This window comes from Cinclus cinclus, chromosome 18, assembly GCF_963662255.1.
Source record: "Cinclus cinclus chromosome 18, bCinCin1.1, whole genome shotgun sequence".
NCBI lineage: Eukaryota > Metazoa > Chordata > Aves > Passeriformes > Cinclidae > Cinclus > Cinclus cinclus.
Genome location: NC_085063.1, coordinates 7,693,306 through 7,709,793, shown reverse-complemented (window position 1 = coordinate 7,709,793; position 16,488 = coordinate 7,693,306). Strand labels below are relative to the sequence as shown.

The following is a 16,488-nucleotide window of genomic DNA, read 5'->3' as shown; positions in this document are numbered from 1 at the left end:
TCCCTCAGGTGAGGGACAGTTACCTAGTTAAGTATCCAGTGTCTGTGGTCTCACAGGGGATGTGTAAGTGACATCAGTGGCCAGAAGCCTGGTGGCGTGGGCTGCTTCTCGAGTCTTCTTTATCCTAACAGAGCAAGAGATGGTTGACAGGTTGGCACTACGGGTATTTCAAGGGCAGATAACCAGGACTGTGGTGTAAGGGGTGGCTGTGGGAGGGTTGGGAGCATTGGCTGGTACAGGCAGGACTGGGGGGAATGGGGCACACCAAGAGCTGGAGCTCTCTCAGAAAAGCTCCAGGCTGTACAAAACATGGACGATTTGAACTAAAAGGCTCTCACTACCATTGTCCCTGTGGTGGGCAGTGCTGCTGGAGGGAAGGAGAGGATCCCTGCGTGCTTTTGCCCCTCCCCGGGGCTACAGGAAATGCCCTGTAAGGGCAGCAGCTGGGGGTGGATTTGACTGGGCTTGGGAGACACAACCTGCAGTGTAGGATGTGCAGGGGCTTGGCTGTGCACAGCCCGAACCTGTCAGGCGCTGTGTCCCCCGAGTGCCCCCGACTCGACTCCCCGGGGGTGCTGAAAACCCCAAGCGCCGCTCCCGCAGGCCCCACGCCGGGAAGGAGCATCCTCAGGGCTGACGGTGAGCGGCGAACCCTGGAATGCCGGCAGCCGCACCGATCGCACGCCAAAACCCGCACCGCTCCCTGCATCGACCCCTGCACCTACCCCTTAGCAGCCGGCGGGGCCCGGTTCTGCAAGAGGGGGCTCCGCAGGGCTCCAGCACGGCCCGTCCGAGCTCCCCCTCAGTTCCCCGCTCCCCGTTACCGGGCCAACGCCGCGGCGCTGCCGGCGGCCCCTGCGCCGCGCTCGCCCCCGCAGCGCGGCGGGCAGCGCCCCGCGCCTCCCCCCATGGGGCTGCCGGGCCCGAGCCCGCCGCCGCGGAGCCCACCGGTGCCACCGAGCCCGCCGGCGGCGGGCACCGACCCGCCGCTGTGTCCCCGCCGGGAGCCGCGGCGCGGAGCGCAGGTACGGGAGAGATGCGGTGCGGGCCGGGAGCGGGGGCGGGGAGCACGGACCGAGAGCTGCTCGCCTCGGGGGAGGGGGGCGGAGTGGGGGGACCCTGCCGCCGGCAGAGCCAGTGCTCGGTGCCGTCCCGGCCCTGGGGCCCCAGGGAACCCGCAAGCACCGTGAGGGCCGAAGATGTGTCCGGGAGCTGCCCTTCCGCTGGTGCCGGCCCCTGCGAGCTATTTTTTTCCCCGGCAAAGCAGGGGCCGGGATGATGGCGAGTCCCAGCGCCGGTGGCACAAGGCGGGGGTTGGAGTCGGGCCGGGGAGGGGAGGGGGCTGTCGCCACCATTCTGCTCTCACTGCCCTGCTCTCCCACCGAGCCCCGGGGTCTGACCGGGACAATGGCCGTGGGATGCAGTGGAGCTGGGAACCCCACGCGTGGGACGCAGCGGGCCCAGGACCTGCCCTCAGCCCTGGCTGACAGCTGTGCCCCCTCCCTGCAGCCCGGGCAGCCCCCAGCAGCCCACCGGGAGCATGGCCCAGCCAGAGAGCAAGCTGATGTCCCCGCCGGTGGCACCCTCATCCCCAGAGCTGGAGTGCCAGATCTGCTACAGCCACTTCGACGCCCGTGCCCGCAGGCCCAAGCTGCTCCGCTGTGGCCATCGCCTCTGTGCCCGCTGCCTGCGCAGGATTGTCCCGCCGGGGGACACTTCAACCCCCCAGCTCCGTTGCCCCTTCTGCCGCCAGCAGAGCCCAGTTCCGAGCGGGGACGTGCAGCAGCTGCAGGATGATGGTGAGGCACTGGCACTGCTGACAGGCTGTGAACGGGCCAAGAAACGGGGTCCACCCCGATCTCCTGAGGTACTCCTTTGCCCCAGTGTGTTGGAACCCGCATCCAGCCCCGACTGTCTGGTTGTCACCATCTTGGAGGTGCCAGAGGACGTGACTCCACCAGAGAGTCTGGGCAGGCTGGAAGTGGTGCGGCTGTACCGCCCCACCAGTCTGGGTGCACTGCCCTGCCACAGCCCTGGGCAGAAGTGGCGTTCCTGGGGGTGGCAAGCCATCCCCCGCTTCATCCTGGGCGTCCTCTGCCTCCTCTACTTCAGCTCCCTGCCCTTTGGCATCTACCTCCTGCTCATCGAGCACCACAGCCTGGGCATCATCCTGGTCAGCCTTGTGCCCTCCACCCTCCTTCTCTGCATCGTCTACAGCCTCTGCCAGTGCCTGTGCCTGGAGGTCTTTGGGTTCCCCCACTCCTGACCCTGCACAGCTAACACCTGTGCCTGAGCCAGGCAGGATTTGGGTTCCTTGGGGCATTGTCCCTTGAGGTACATGTGTCCCCTGGCCCGCAGCATGCTCTGCCTGGACCATGGGGAGAACAGTGCCTGGTGCCTTCCCATGCAGAACAGAACTGTCTTTTCCATGTGGGTGCTCACAGTGGCTGGAGTGGCTGCAGGAGCTCGTTGCAGCCTACAAGCATTTGGGCCAGATCCTCAGCTCCTTGTCCTCCTACCCCGCAGCAGACAAAGATCAGGGGGCAGGACACCAGTCCCAACTGAGGAAATGAGAATGATGGGTGCTGCTGCTGGGGCCCTGGCAGGAGAGGGACGGGCAGAGCCCGGGGGCTCCTGTGGCCGGACTGGCCCCAGCACGGCTCCGTGTCCATAGTGTAAATAGTTCTGTCTGTGGCACCCGTGCTCCTCGTGGGGCTGCTCCCATCGCATCTGTGTTTCTTTCTCATGTGTGAGTCCCGTGTTCGCTAACATTGTGTCCCAGAGGGGAAGAGTGGAGGAGTTTCTTTAATGTGTAAAGACATCTTTGCAGCTAATTTGTAGTCATTGTGCATTTTTTTTTTTTTTGCAGAGCCTCCAGTCTCTATTTAACCTCCTTGGGTTTTGTTTTGTAAGGATTAATTTAATATTGCTAACCATCTTATTACCTTTATCAAGAAGAGCAAAGTCTATTTTTGATCTCTGACTTAGACCTGCCCTGCTCCAGAGGGGCTGCTCACTGCAGTGCTGACAGTGAAGTTACCCACATCTCTGATGGCACCCCTGCATCCCTGCCAGCATCCCCTGTGATATCCTGCGTCTGTGCCAGCATCCCCCACCAGCATCCCCACCGCACACAGGCAACACCAGGAGACCCAAGACAGAGTGACATTTATTACTGTGTTGTGTTCCTCCCCACCCACATCTCCCATTCTCCTTGGCCAGGCAGCTGCTGGGTCCCATGGCTGTCTTTCCTGCCGTGCTCTTGGGGACAGGACATGACTGTCCCAGCCCTATACCTGCTCCAGCACCACTGGCACCCCCGGGGGACACCCATTCTTGCTAGGGGGGGATTCCAGCATCTCTGCCACACTCCAGATCTTGGGTTTCTGGGGCTGTTTGCCCTGCCCAAGGCCTGTCCTCACCTCGGGGCTGCCCCCGCACCCTTCCTGCACGGGGCTGGAACTGGGAATGGGGACAGCGCCCGATGGGACCCCCTCGCCCTCGCTGTCCTCGCCATCTGAGGCGCTGTGTGTGGCCCAGCTCGCCTTGTTCTCCTTCTTGAGGCGCCGGCGGGCATTGGCGAACCAGGTGGAGACCTGGGTGAGGCTCATCCTGCTGACCACAGCCAGCATCACCTTCTCCCCCTTGCTGGGATAGGGGTTCCTGGGGTGTCGTGCCAGCCAAGCCTTCAGTGCCCCGGTGCTCTCCCGCGTCGCCGACGCCTTTGCCCGCCCTGGCTCTGTGGGCAATCCCAGCGGCACTTCATAGGCTGCTGAGACCTGGAGGGGCACAGGGCTGTCAGGGTGGGACAGGTGGTCATGACGACCAGAGGAGGGGGGCTGTGGGATGTCAGGGCTCGGCCCTTAGTGTGTGGGAGAGGGCAGAGCTGTATCCTGCCCATCGTTTTCCTCTCCCATGTGCACCTAAAGTGCCAGGTGCAGAAGGGTGTGGGTTTGGGCAAGGGAATGCCGGGGAGGGGCAAGGGTGTCCGGACAGCAGGACCCCAGCCCCGATTCCAGCCACCCCACACAGTCCCGTCCTGGTCCTGGGATAGCTCCACATCCCATTCCTCCCCCGGAGCTGCAGCGCGGCACTTACCAGGGGCGTCACGAGGCTGAGAGGGGGTGTCAGGAAGCTGTACCCGGCCAAAACGGGACAGGGGCAGGAGTAGGGGCAGGGCAGTAGGGCTTGGGGCATCCCCCGCAGGGTCCCCCAAGGCTCCCCGCAGCCCCCCAGCTCTTGTCCTGGGCTCCTCTCACCCCGAGGTGCTGCCATACTGCAGGAGAGGAGCTGGGGAGCTGCTCCCGGGTGTTTTATAGCTGCTGGGGTCTGCAGTGACTGACAGCTGATTAGGGGGTATTAACACCCATGAGAGCAGCAGCAGGATCTGGGGCACCTGATACCCTCCCTTCCCCAGCTACTGTTGGGCAGGGACTTACAGGGACCGTCCTCCTCGCCTGCCTGCCACCAGCCAGAGCCCTGGTCCCTCCCAGCCCCCCAACTCTGCACAGTCCACACAACTCCCAGGGATGTGGTACAATGGCATCCCGGGGCTGATGCATGGGGCCCACCGTGAGCCCCACAGATACCCACAGCCACAAGCACCAACTGGGGCTTTACTGCAGTGCTGAGCTCTGTCCCATCCATGACCCCAGCCCTGACTTGGGGCTGTGTGTGGCAGAGTCCTCTGTGCTGTGGAAGGGCAGGTTGGAGGCCAGGAACAGGTGAAGGAACTACAGCCTCGTGGGAGGACAGCAACCCATGCTGTCCCATCCTGCTCCTCCTCTGGCTTGGCCAGGTCCTCACCCAAGCCCCAGCACCACCATGCCTGCTGCTGGATTCCCAGCAGCAGAGTGGTGAAGGGGAAGGGTCCCACAGCCCCATGGACAGTGGGGACCCCTGCAAAGCACTGGGGGGCTCTTGTGGTTGGCACAGCAGGGGCATTGGGTGGGCAGGGCAGTGGTGGGCAGCTGTGTGAGGGACCCCGAGAGCCCGCGACCCCCTGAGCCACCTGCTCCTGCTGCCACGCCTCCCTACTTAGACTGGGATTATCCCACAGGTTGTATCCGTCATTAAATACCGACTAATAACGCTCTCAGGATATTAAATATGTAACAAACCCGCTTAGCACTGGCCAGGACAGGAATGCGAAGGTCAACGGTGCTAATGAGCTCGGCCATATCCCTGGATCCCTGCAGGCCCTGGTGACAGCAGAAGGCCCCAGGGCTGAGGTTCCAGTGCCCAGAGCTCCCAAACCCCCACACTACCCTGTGGCCAGAGAGCAAGCAGCACCTGCAGCTCCCAATACAGCAGCCAGAGTTCTGGTCTCATCCATTCCACAGGGGGCTGATCTTGTGCTCTGGGCAGCTACAAGTGTGGAAGCCTCAAGACAGCCAGGACACTGATGCTGCTGGCTGGGACCAGCACCTGGCCACCCTGCAGTGGCCCCATAACCTTGTCCCCACAAGACTTGTCCAGCCCTAATCAGCACGGTGGATCTGCTTGATTAGATAATGGGGCTGTAATCTAGGAAAGCGCCTGCGGATTGTGCGCAGCACCCTGACCCTGCACAGCACAGCTGGAGAGGGAGGGCCACGGCCAGCAGCCGGCACAGCAGGCAGACACAGCTGGACACCAACCGAGCCACAGCTGGGCAGGCACAGCCACAGGCAACGCTGGTGTGAAGGCAGAGGAACAGAGCCACAGTTGGGAGTGCCACATCAGCTGCAGCCAGCTTAGAGGTGTGGGTGGCCCCACACCTCACTGCCCTGGTGGTCAGTGGGGGGTGTCCAACAGCGGCCCTACTGCCATTGCTGTACCCTGCATGAGGGCAGGGGGAGCCCAGCAGAGATCACTCCGCCCCCATGGGGCTCAGGCTTCACTGAGGCTCTCGCTTAGCCAGGGTGGTTCCCAGCCTTTTTCCCCTCCGTGGATAATCAGTTTAATGCAGGAGCAGAGAAATAAAACTCTGCGATTAGCTGTTATAATCGCATGTAAATAGGCCCAGACAAGCCGCTCAGGAGGGCGGTGTGTGGCTCGGGACAGAGTTACACGGGATTTAGGCTGTTTACCACTCGATTAATTTCATGACTCCAGCCCCAAGCCCACCGCTGTCCCAGCTGCACAGCTTGCTTCCCAGGAGTCAAGGTCACTCAGGCGGGAGGGCAGCTGATAGCCCAGGGCAGCTGCCAGCAGTGACTGGCCCAGCACAGAGCAGGGCTCCTGCACCTCGGGGCCTCAGCCCCAGGGCCATGCTGAGGCTGGGCTGTCACATCCCCAGCCTCTGGCCCTCCAGGCAGGTGCACACACACAGTTCTCCATCCCTTTTTATTCATAAGCACAGTCAGAGCTTGAGAATGTTACAGCTGAAACCCTCCAACAACAACCAACACAAGAGTCCATCCCTCTCCAGAACAAAAATAGAGCATCTTCTGCCTCCTTCTCCTTGGGTTCCTCCAGTCCAGAGCCCTGCTGCTGCCTGCCTGGAGATACCACAGGAGGGCTGGCTGCTGGCACACTAAGACCACTGGCCCCATGGCTGCTGCGGGGAGCAGTGGCTGTGGCTGCACACACCTCACCTCTGATGCTGCACCACAGTTGTGCCCAGCCCTATGGCTTCCCTGGGATCCTCATGTACCGGGCAGATGCTGATCCATGGCCTCCCACGCAGACCATTCAGGAAAAAGGATTTCAGACCATCACGTGCAACAGGCAAAGAGACTGTCCACACAAGGGCTGCCCCGTGGCTGCTGAGCAGTCTGGGGGAAGGTGCAGGACCCCCACAGTACAGAGCTGAGCAGCAGCGTGTCCCTCTGTGTCTGTGCTGTCACAGTCCAGGTGTGTCCTTTGCAGCCCCGGCACAATAAGGCAACTGCTGGCTGGGGCGGCTGCTGCCGGTGCAGCCACCTGCCCAGCAGGGTGTGGCCCTGGCCTGGTGCTAGTCTGACAGCGTGATGACATCGTAGTGGATGCCCGGCTGCAGCTGCTGGATCTGCTCGGCTGCTTCCTTGGCAGTGAAGACGCCCTGTGCCTGGGCCATCGCCGCATCCGCCACCGCTGCAGGGGAGGGGGGGGTCAGTGCTGCCTCTGACCGAGGGTGGGGGGAGCTGAGGGCTACTCAGGGCTCCCCTCCACGTTCCTCACCTGTCCCCGGGAAAGGAACATAAGGCCACCCTACCCATGTGGGGCTACAGCAGGGAGACCAGCTCTGGTTAACCCTATTCCAGCACTGACAGGCTGGGACCAGCAAGTATCTGCCCTTGGACACCATGGCTGGCAACAGAACAGCAATCCAGCCTGATCTTCCCAGCCTTCCCACCAAGGACTGCTGCATGACTTGCTGCCAATCCCAACAACAGGACTGACACCCCCAAACCCTGTGAGGACAGGCCCTTCTGGCACAGGGTCCTGCTACTACCTGAGACAGCCGAGTGTGCTGCTGCTTCCAGCTGTGCCTGGGTGACAAGCTGCTGTTCAGGTGACACAGGCATATACTGGATCTACAGAGGAGAAAACAGGGAATCCCTGAGGGGAGGGTTCCCCATGGAGCTGCTCCAGCCATGGTTGCTGCACCCAGGCACCAGCCCATGAGCTCCCTCTATTTCACATCTCTCTCTCCAGCTGCAGGCTCAGACCCACCCTCCAGATCCTGTCACCATGCCTGGCTCCTCACCTGTGACTCTGGGAGGAACTGGCCACCCTGCTCGTACTGGATGTGGGTGATCTGACCATCCTGTACCTGGGGACAAACAGGGAAGCTGAGGTATGCTCTGTGAGTGTCCAGGCCCCCAACAATGCTGTGACCCAGAGCAAACAACAGGGAGCAGGAAGGGGCCCAGCCTCACACATGACACCCCATGTGATGGGAGTAGACAGTCACCTGGATGTGATGTCCTTCTGGGACAACAACATACTCTTGGGGAAGCAAGTGCGGGACACCCTCCTGGGCAATAATGTACTGAACCTGCAAACAAAGAATTCAGACCCAGAAAAAGGTCAGCACTACCCATCTCTCATAACAACAGCCTGGTGTGTCTCCTGTGCCTCTTTCCACCATCCCAGTGCCTTCAGCTCTCCCTACAGAGCCCTGCTCTCCCCACTGCTGCCAGCTCTTTGTACTGGGAAGTCTCCAATCTGTGGGCCATGTCCCCTCACCTGGTTGTCAGCGGTCACTAAGTGCTGTACTGTCTGTCCATCAGCAGTTGTGATCTCCTGGATGTAGGCTGCCTCCTCCTGCAACATCAGCAAGTGCCCAGTGTGGTCAGAGGGGCTGGGCCTGACCACAGCCCCACAGGAGGCCCCCACTGTGAGGAGTGGCCACACAGGGCATCAGCTGAGGCCAAGGGACCCAACTCACCTGGCTGGTAACACTCTGCTCCTGAGCAACAAGGATGTGCTCCTGCCCCAGAGCCTGCTGCAGCCGCTCGGGAGCCAGCACAGCCTGGCCAGCCTGCAGAGCAGCTGCAACACAGAGAGAGCTGGTGGGAATGCTGCTGGGGACATTGCCAGGACTACCAATGGCCTCACTCTCCCGTGGTCACTGCCTGATACCTGCCCCAATGAAAACCATGGGGCAGTCTCTGGGATCTGCTCGCAAAAGGCAAGAGCTAAACATATATGGGCAGAAAACACCCTCCACATCTGACCCTCAACTCTGCTTCCAGTGTGAGCTGCTACCCCATGCACTGATCTACCAGGACCCGCCTGGAGGGAACACAGGCCTCTCATTCCCCAGCTGCCCTGGTCCTGGGGACATGTCTTACTGTGTAGGGTGGCCAGGGTGTCCTCATCGCTGTTCAGGATGATGGTCTGCTGGGCAGCAGCTGGCCCTGGCCTTTTGGCCTCTGAGCTGTGCAAACGCTGCGTGTGGAACTTGAGGTGCCCATTACGGTTGAACCTATGGAGAGGCAGAGTGAGGTTGAGTGTGCCACAGGCAGGACAGGATCCATGGACTCCATAAGCATGTCCTACAACATGGTCTGCCCCCTCTTCCAGCATGTTCCCATCAGTGCCCAGGGACTGAACCCTCCTATGCAGAGGTTCCTTGGACACAAAATTTGGTCCATTTGCAGCAGGAACTGCTCCCAAGGCCACTGTCCCTTTTAATGGGCTGATCCTGGGGATGGTTTGGGGCACGGCTCTGCCAAGATTCTATCTCCTCCTGAGCCTTGTAGAGCTCTGTGGGATCCCCCAAAGCAGGATCAGCCCAGCTCCATCACTCACCTCTGCCCACAGACCTGGCAGGCGAAGGGCTTCTCATTGGTGTGGGTCAGCATGTGCCTGCGCAGGTCCTTCTTGTTCTTGGAGGCAAAGCTGCAGTGGGGGCACTTGTGTGGCCGGAGGTTGGCATGTTGAACCATGTGATTCTGGGGCAGGAGGACAAGTGCTGGGTCAGAAACCCCCCTATTTCTCCAAACCCCTTGTTCCCAGGGCTGCTCCATGCCAGGGAACTTACCCGGACCTCTGGCCACAGTGTGGCAGTGAAGGGACAGTCGGGACACTTGAAGGTGCTGGGCCCAATGTGGGCTCTCTTGTGACTCTCCATCTCCGCTCTCCCTGTGAACATGGCTGTGCAAATCTTACATGAAAACTTTTTGGCCATAGAAATCTTGCATGAGAGCTTCTTGCCTGCGGTAATCTTGCATGTGAGCTTCCTGGTCATGCCTTGAAGTGCAGGCCACTTGACCTTTGGGGATGAGACTTCCTGCCCCTCAGACGCTGGGGATAAAGACGAGTCCTTCTGGAACTGCCTGGTGACACACTGCACCAGGGGCCACTTGATATCGGTGGGCTGTGCCTCCTGGCCCTCCGCAGGTGAGGAAAAGGCAGCATCCCTGCTGAGGGGCTGCGAGAGAAACACCAGTCACATCTGCTCACACTGCTGCTTGGGATGGGGAGAAGGCTCAGATCCTTACCTCCATGCTCTGGACCTGGTTCCCTGGGACACCAGATGACATGATGTAGTGATTGCTATGGTCCTCCAGTGCCTCCTCTGTCATCACAGCTCCGCTCACCACAACTGTGTGGGAGGTCTCCACAGAACTCTCCTCCTCACTGCTGGAGAGCACAGGGTCAGGAAGGCTCCACCACCTCCTCCTCCTCACCACTGAAGACGACTCACTGGAGGCCAGAAGTGCCTCCCCCTCCCTACTCCTCCCACACAGCTGACCTGTACATCGTGGCAGGAGCCTGGATCTCCTCGCTGATGGGTGCAATGATGCTGTACTCTGCTGTTCCACTGAAGGGGATGGTGATCTGCTGCAGCTCCGAGCCACTCAGGCTCGCTTCCCCATATGTCTCCTGCACAAGTGTCTGTCCAGGCTCTGCCATGTGCAGCATCACCAGCTTTTGCTGCTGCTCCTTAGAAGCCACCTTTGCCGCCTCCTCCCGTGCCTGCAGCTCACAGGGGCCTGGTGCTTCTCCTGGATCATCCGGCTTCACCACTGCCACCTGTGCAATATAGCAGCTCAGCCAAGGGGGCAAGGCTCTGCAAGACAGAGGGCTAGGAAGCTTTGTGCCCGCCCCCAGCAGGCCTGCACACCTTGACTGTGCCCACCTGCAGTGAGCTGGTGGCCAGCTCCCGCTGGGTGCTCATGTTCAGCAGAAGATCCAGGGCGGTCTGCGTGGCCAGCTCTGCTGATCCAGCCACATCTGGCTCAGATAGGAAGGGTCAGGCAGGAGCTCACCTACCTCCTTCCCCATCCCACCCCCTTCCCAACTGCTCACTTACCTTGTTCATAGATGATGGTGGCTCCTTCCAGGGAACCTTGTGAGAGAACAGAGGGCTCTGTACCTGCAACAGCCTGGACCGTGTGGCAGGTGATGGGGCCAAGGGGTGCCTGCACGAGAGACAGAGCTGACAGCACAGTGGGCAGCGAGCACCAGGAGGAGCTGGGGCCAGACATGGCACTCACTGGTGGGCTGGCCTCTGGCTCAGCTGGTGCCTGCACCTGGCTGTGTTGCTGCTTGAGCTCCTCGATCTGCTGCAGGGTGAAGAAGGGGCGGCGGCGGCAGGGCGGCTCCTCGGGGTGCCTCTGTGCCCACTCCTCGAAGGAGTCGGCATGGCGGCACTGCACGTGCAGGCGCAGGTTCTTCTTGTGCTTGGTGGTGAAGTGACAGAACTCACAAGCGAACGGCTTCCCTCCTGCAGGGCCCGAGAGGGGGAGTCAGGCAGGAGGTGCCCAGGGGATGGCAGGGAGAGCAGGCAGATTCTTGACTGTCTCTGGGAGAAGGGAGGATGCAGGGCATCAGTCAAACAGCTTCTCTCACCCGTATGCTTGACTGCCATGTGTGAGACCAGGAAGTCCTCCCGGAAGGTGGAGTACTTGCAGACGCTGCACTTGTATGGCTTATCATTCATGTGTGACAGTTGGTGGTTCAGCAAGACCTTCTTGTCCTCACAGACATAGTCACAGAACTCACACTTGAACCTGCCAGGACAAAACCACCTGTCACACCTGCTGAGGAGGAGTGGGACACGGGCTCTGCCCAGGCATGCTGGGCTCCTACCTGCGGTTGGCAATGGCCTGGATGTGCGTCAGCAGGTGCATCTTGAAGGTGTAACGCTTCTTAAAGGACTTTCCGCACTGTGGTGAAACAAAGTGAAGCAGTGCTCACCCCCTGCCCTGCCTAACCCACCGCCAGCCCCTCCCCAGGCTGTGTCCTGCTCACCTTGTCACACATATGTGGTTTCTCTGTACTGTGTGTCTTCATGTGCTGCGTAAGCCTCTTCTGCATGGGGTAGACACGGTTGCAGACAGGACATGGGAAGGAGTTCAGCTTTGGTGGCTGGACGGAGAGCATAAAGATGAGATCACATGGATAAGCTCACCAGTTTCTTACCCACTTCCCACTGGAGAACCTGGGTTGCCTTTCCTCAAGAGATCCAGAAACAATGCCCTCAACGAGCCACCAAGATTCTGAGGAAGACCCAGATGTGCCTCTTCCCATGTAACAGTGCTGAGATTCAAGTTAACAGAGTATTCAAACTCACCGGATCAGCTCTTTTCTTCCTGAAAAAGAAGTAAGAAAAGCCCCTTGTGTCAGCCACACTCCAAGCCCAAGCTGCCTTATACCAACACACCAAAACTCCCAATTTTGGAAAGGGTCAGGGGATGGGGCAGCCATGGACACCCTCCCAGGACAGGAAGAACAGTGCCAGTGCTGTTCAGTCCCTAGGACTGTGCTGCCCTCACCTGTCCCGGCTGTGCACTGTGGAGTGTCGAATGACATCCTTCTTGTACACGCTGGTGTAATTGCACTCCTCGCACTTGTAGGGCTTGCTGCCCACATGGTTGAACATGTGCTCCTGTAAAAGGCAGAACAGGGCTATGAGACCTGGGGCTGCCAGGCAGCCTATGGGCTCAGGGCAGGGCAGATGAAGCTCACCTTGAGGGAGGACCAGCGCCGGGAACGGTAGCTGCACTGAAGACACTTGAAGAGCTGCGGGTCATTGGCCTCGTGTGAGTTGACGTGGAAGCGCAGGTCATCGTGCGTGAGGAACCGTGAGCCACAGATCCGACACAGGTAGGGCCGCATCAGGGGCTTGGGGGACTTGTAGTAGTACCTGCAGAAACAGGAACAGGGCTCAGAGCCGCAGTGGCAAATGGGCTGGACCGGCCCTGGGCATAGGCCAGAGGGCCCAGCACACCCCTCACCTGCGCCCCATGTACTTGCGGTATTTCTTGCCCAGAAAGCGGCGGGAGGGCCGCCCGCGCCGCCGGGGGATGGCGTCTGCATCCTCAGCACCGCTCTTGGAGGAAGGGTCCTTGTTCTCGGAGTCGGACTGGCTGATACCGGGCTCTGCCAGGTTCTCACCAGTCCCATTCTCCAGGCCAGAGGAACTGGCTGCTTCCGAGTTCTGTGGCTCCTGGCTTGGTGTACTTTGGGATGTCACCAAGGGCTCCACCTCTCCTCCTGTTCCACAGAACACAGCACAGCTCCATCACACTGTCACTGCGGCTCCAGGAGCTTGCGCACCATTCCCTGCTGCACCCCTGAACAAGGCTGCCGCCTCCCACCTCCCTCACCTTCCATCATGTCCTGAGACATATTCTCCAGATGAAGCAGCTTGCGGGGTCTCCCTGGGCGTCGACGTGGCCTCTCCTCACTGGACGTGGGGACACTGCGGCCATACTTGGGCAGTCGCCCCCGGGGCTCGTCCTCAGCTGGGTTGTAGTCACTGTCCTCTGCAAGCAAGTGGCCCAAAACATCAGAGACTGGGAAAAGACAAAACTACGTAAAACGTGGGGAGGGCGAGTCCTACCTTCAGGATCATCAATAGCACCAGCATCCATTATATCATCATCTTCTTCTTCTTGGGCCTCTTCATTCTCTGTTTTTGGAGCAGCTCCCACCTTCCGTAGTCGTCCTTTCTTCAGAGCCAGAGCTGAACCCACTGCTACAGAGAACAGGATGAAAGCTCTTTACCAGCTTGTGCCAGAACAGGCCCTTATGCTCTAGCTCCTCTCTCGTTTCTTCCCAGGAGAGAGCAGAGCCTGTCCACAGTGAGATGAATTTCCCTCAGCCCTTGGCACACACCTGGCTGGAAGTGACGCTCTTTCATGTGGTTTATCAGTGTTTTCTTAGAGACACTCTTGTACTGACACATTTTGCACTTGAACTGCTGCACCACCACCACTTCCATCATCTCTTCCAGGGTCTCCAAGTCTGGCTGGTCCACCTCCTCCCCACCATCTGCCTCTTGGGCTCGGTCTGGCTGTACAGGCAGCTTCAGCACTTCCAACTGCCTGGAAGGCTCTGAAGGGCCAGGCTGGTCAAGGCACGTGGAGGTAGGTCCATCAGCAATAGCTTCTATTGCCAAGCTATTGGCTAGAGCAGAAGTGGCCACCTGGGACACCATGGGGGCACCTGAAACACCAACACCCACTCAGCCAAGGGGTAGACCCTCACCTGCATCCAAGGCTGCACCCATACAAGGAGCACAGGACTGAACACAAGCTCAGGAACAGGCTCCCAGTAGGACTGTGATACAAGCACCATGGCTGATACAGCTGGGACACCCACTCCAAGCCAGGCCCCAGTGGCACAAGGCTGAGTCAGAGCTGGCCACCATGGACAGCCCAGGGAGCTCCCTCACCATCATCAGGGCCTTGCAGAATGAGGTACTGCGTGGTCTCTGCCCTTCCAGCCTCTGCGCTGGTCACAGCGATGCAGCCTGGCAGAGAGAGGAGAGCAGAGTGGTGACGGCCAGATCCAGGGGCTGTAGAGTCACTAGGGCTCCCTGGGGCTCTCCCAGTCCAGACAGAAGCCAGAAGGTGTGAGGAGGGTCTGGCTTTGGGGATGGAGCCTGCCCTGGGCTAAAGGAGTAGCTGGACAGAAGGAAGGCTATCCAGCAACACGAGCTCCTCACCAAACCCAGTCACTGCAGCAAGGCAAGAAGAGAAAACCCAGCTGACCAGTTGGACCAAATGATCTTAGAGGTTGTTTCCAGCCTTAATGATTCCATGTCCGTATTTCCCCCACCTCCTGAGGTCTGATGCAGTGGCAGCTTCCTCCCCAGCCCACCAAGCCATCTCCAAATGGGAGCATACACTCACTCTGAATAATGTCAGGCCCGATTGTGGATTCAATGATTTTGTCAATGGCAGAACCCAGGTCTGAGGAAGTGGATGCAGTCGAGTCTGACACAACTGTGGCTCCATCAGTGACGACACTGGAGTGGACCAGAACTTGTGGGGACTCTGACACCATGATGGACTGGCTCACAGTGGAAACACTGGAGACCAAGGTGGATTGGGCAACAGAAGAGGAGTCTGGCAGGTAAATCCTTGGAATAGCATCTGTGCTGGAGCTGCTCTCTGAGACCACTTCCTAGCAGATAAAAAGAGTCCAGAAGAGCTCAGGTGAGACACCTTTGCCAGCCCAAGCCCTTGGGGCAGCTACTTTATGCAAATGACACGGTGTATCACTGCAAAACTTCCAGGAAAGGCATCAAAGCAAATCCTTTGGTACTGACAAAAACCTGGACCTCCAGGGATGCTCTTGCCATCAAGGGGAGTTTTGCTCCTCAGACTGACACGTAGACGCTGGACCAGAGGTATAACACTGCCTGTGCCAAAGCTGCAAAGCTCAGTCTCTCAGAAACGTCTAGAGAAACTCCCAGGAACCAAAACCACGGCTGCCCTCCCTGCCACCCCATCCTGCCTACCAGCGCCTACCAAGGAGACCCCGCTGCTGTCGGAGCTCTGCCCCACGCAGGAGTCATCGGCCCGGGAGAGCAGCCCGGGCTCCGCGGCGGCATCGCTGCTGTCCGCCGACACGGCGTCCGAGCTCCCGACGCCTAGCCCGCTCTCGGTGGGCTCCTCCGGCGCTGCCTGTGGGGTCGCGTCGCTGCTGCTCTCCACCGCATTTTCCTCCATGCCCGCCCTGCCGGGACCCGCTACACTCGACCTGCGGGAGGACCGCCGCCGTCAGGGCCGCCGCCCGCTTCCCGCTGTCCCCTTCCACGGTGGGGATCCAGGCTGGGCGGGCCCGGGATCCTGGAGCCGCCACGGGCCCATCCCCGGCGGTCTCGAGCGGCCTCACGGCGATACCGGCACCACCTGGCGCCCCCGGTCCCGTCATGCCCCGCGGCCCCGCCCGGCGTTCGGCCGCCATCTTGCCGCGGGGTCCCCCCCCCGCCGCCTCCGCGCGCGCGCACACGGCGGGGCGGCCCCGGTACCGCCGGGGCGGGGGACACGCCACCACGCCGAGGCGAGAAGGTCCCGCCACCGCTGTCCGCCGGCCAACCCGCGCCCTTACCCAGTCCGCCGAGGCCCCGCTGCGCCCCCGCCGGAGCCGGCACCACGGAGGCCGCCATACCCCCCCCGCCTTCTTGCAGCGCAGTGATATGGTGGCACTGGCCCCGCGCCGGAACTACTTACCCCCGCCCAGCCCCTGCCCCGCCTGCCGCGCTAGCCGCGGCGGAGACACACTCCCCGCCCCGGCCGCTGCCTCAGGCACCTCCCGGCGCCGCCTGTCCCTCGCGGATGGGGAGAAACCTCGACGCCACGCCGGGGACTACTTTACCGGCGGAAGGCTTGGAGGTGGTGGAGTATGCGTCATGGCGTCAGGAAGCGGCGCCCGGGCCCTGAGCGTCGGCGTCGCGCCGGGTTGCGCTGGTCACGTGACGAGAAGGCGGAAGTGGCGGCGGGCCGGGCCCGGCGCTTGGGCGGTCACGCCGTTCTCTCCCCTCTCTCCGTTTTCCGCCCGGCCCGATCCGATCCGGTATCGCGTTCCCCAGCTGAGGTCTTTACCTCGAGTAAGCCATACAGCCCCGCCGCTCCACCTCCCGTTCCATAGCCTATGGTGGGCGCTGAGACTGGCGTGCCTTCTGGGCTAGGGTCGCCCATCCCCGGAGTGATCCTGGCTGAGCCGCGGGATCTCCGCCGCCTCCTTCCCTGCGAGGCTTGGGGCCTTGCCGCGTTCAGCCCTTGCGGCGGCCCAGCGTCAGGCTGCTGATCACTTTTCTTGTCGGTCTCTGGCGGG

At 60.8% G+C, this 16,488-nt stretch overlaps 3 protein-coding genes across 13 annotated transcripts; 1 reads left to right on the top strand and 2 right to left on the bottom strand.

Moving 5' to 3' along the window:
* Nucleotides 1–1,540: 1,540 nt before the first annotated feature.
* On the top strand, nucleotides 1,541–2,266 carry LOC134051385 (E3 ubiquitin-protein ligase RNF182-like). Its single transcript, XM_062505105.1, has one exon. The coding sequence runs from the start codon at nucleotides 1,541–1,543 to the stop codon at nucleotides 2,264–2,266; it is 726 nt and encodes a 241-aa protein (XP_062361089.1).
* A 356-nt stretch (nucleotides 2,267–2,622) lies between these two features.
* On the bottom strand, nucleotides 2,623–5,180 carry LOC134051542 (putative iroquois-class homeodomain protein irx-1). The gene is made up of 3 exons (XM_062505336.1): nucleotides 5,121–5,180; nucleotides 4,260–4,329; nucleotides 2,623–3,862 (listed from the first exon to the last, which is right to left on the bottom strand). Exons 1-3 carry the CDS (start codon nucleotides 5,178–5,180, stop codon nucleotides 3,291–3,293), a joined length of 702 nt encoding a protein of 233 aa, XP_062361320.1. The 3' UTR covers nucleotides 2,623–3,290.
* A 1,133-nt stretch (nucleotides 5,181–6,313) lies between these two features.
* Nucleotides 6,314–16,112, bottom strand: ZNF335 (zinc finger protein 335). Of its 11 annotated transcripts, none has more exons than XM_062504745.1 (27): nucleotides 16,030–16,112; nucleotides 15,180–15,411; nucleotides 14,559–14,832; nucleotides 14,099–14,176; nucleotides 13,540–13,869; nucleotides 13,265–13,399; nucleotides 13,029–13,187; nucleotides 12,657–12,915; nucleotides 12,388–12,565; nucleotides 12,195–12,307; nucleotides 11,993–12,011; nucleotides 11,671–11,787; nucleotides 11,509–11,585; nucleotides 11,269–11,429; nucleotides 10,730–11,143; nucleotides 10,541–10,650; nucleotides 10,169–10,449; nucleotides 9,915–10,056; nucleotides 9,455–9,844; nucleotides 9,223–9,365; nucleotides 8,763–8,896; nucleotides 8,357–8,460; nucleotides 8,155–8,232; nucleotides 7,880–7,963; nucleotides 7,673–7,738; nucleotides 7,418–7,499; nucleotides 6,314–7,056 (listed from the first exon to the last, which is right to left on the bottom strand). In XM_062504745.1, exons 2-27 carry the CDS (start codon nucleotides 15,378–15,380, stop codon nucleotides 6,938–6,940), a joined length of 4,248 nt encoding a protein of 1,415 aa, XP_062360729.1. In that variant the 5' UTR covers nucleotides 15,381–15,411; nucleotides 16,030–16,112; the 3' UTR covers nucleotides 6,314–6,937. The 11 variants fall into 11 exon arrangements, with proteins under 11 accessions (XP_062360729.1, XP_062360728.1, XP_062360738.1 ...); XM_062504744.1 differs by lacking the exon at nucleotides 16,030–16,112 and adding an exon at nucleotides 15,763–15,843; XM_062504754.1 differs by lacking the exon at nucleotides 16,030–16,112 and having other exon boundaries at nucleotides 10,730–10,838; nucleotides 10,950–11,143; nucleotides 15,180–15,502.
* Between the last annotated feature and the right edge of the window lie 376 nt (nucleotides 16,113–16,488).

Bases quoted from the DNA above. Each gene is read 5' to 3' on its own strand.
- ZNF335 (XM_062504745.1), bottom strand. From the start codon at position 15,380: ATGGAGGAAAATGCGGTGGAGAGCAGCAGCGACGCGACCCCACAGGCA. The intron at 10,450-10,540 runs GTGTGCAGGCCT...TATATTGCACAG, and splicing joins TGCAGGTGGGCACAGTCAAG to GTGGCAGTGGTGAAGCCGGA. The intron at 7,500-7,672 runs GTGAGGAGCCAG...TCTCCTCTGTAG, and splicing joins AGTTCCTCCCAGAGTCACAG to ATCCAGTATATGCCTGTGTC.
- LOC134051542 (XM_062505336.1), bottom strand. From the start codon at position 5,180: ATGGCCGAGCTCATTAGCACCGTTGACCTTCGCATTCCTGTCCTGGCC. The intron at 4,330-5,120 runs GTTTGTTACATA...CAGTCACTGCAG, and splicing joins TCCTGGCCAGTGCTAAGCGG to ACCCCAGCAGCTATAAAACA. The intron at 3,863-4,259 runs GTGAGAGGAGCC...CCACACACTAAG, and splicing joins CAGTATGGCAGCACCTCGGG to GGCCGAGCCCTGACATCCCA.
- LOC134051385 (XM_062505105.1), top strand. From the start codon at position 1,541: ATGGCCCAGCCAGAGAGCAAGCTGATGTCCCCGCCGGTGGCACCCTCA.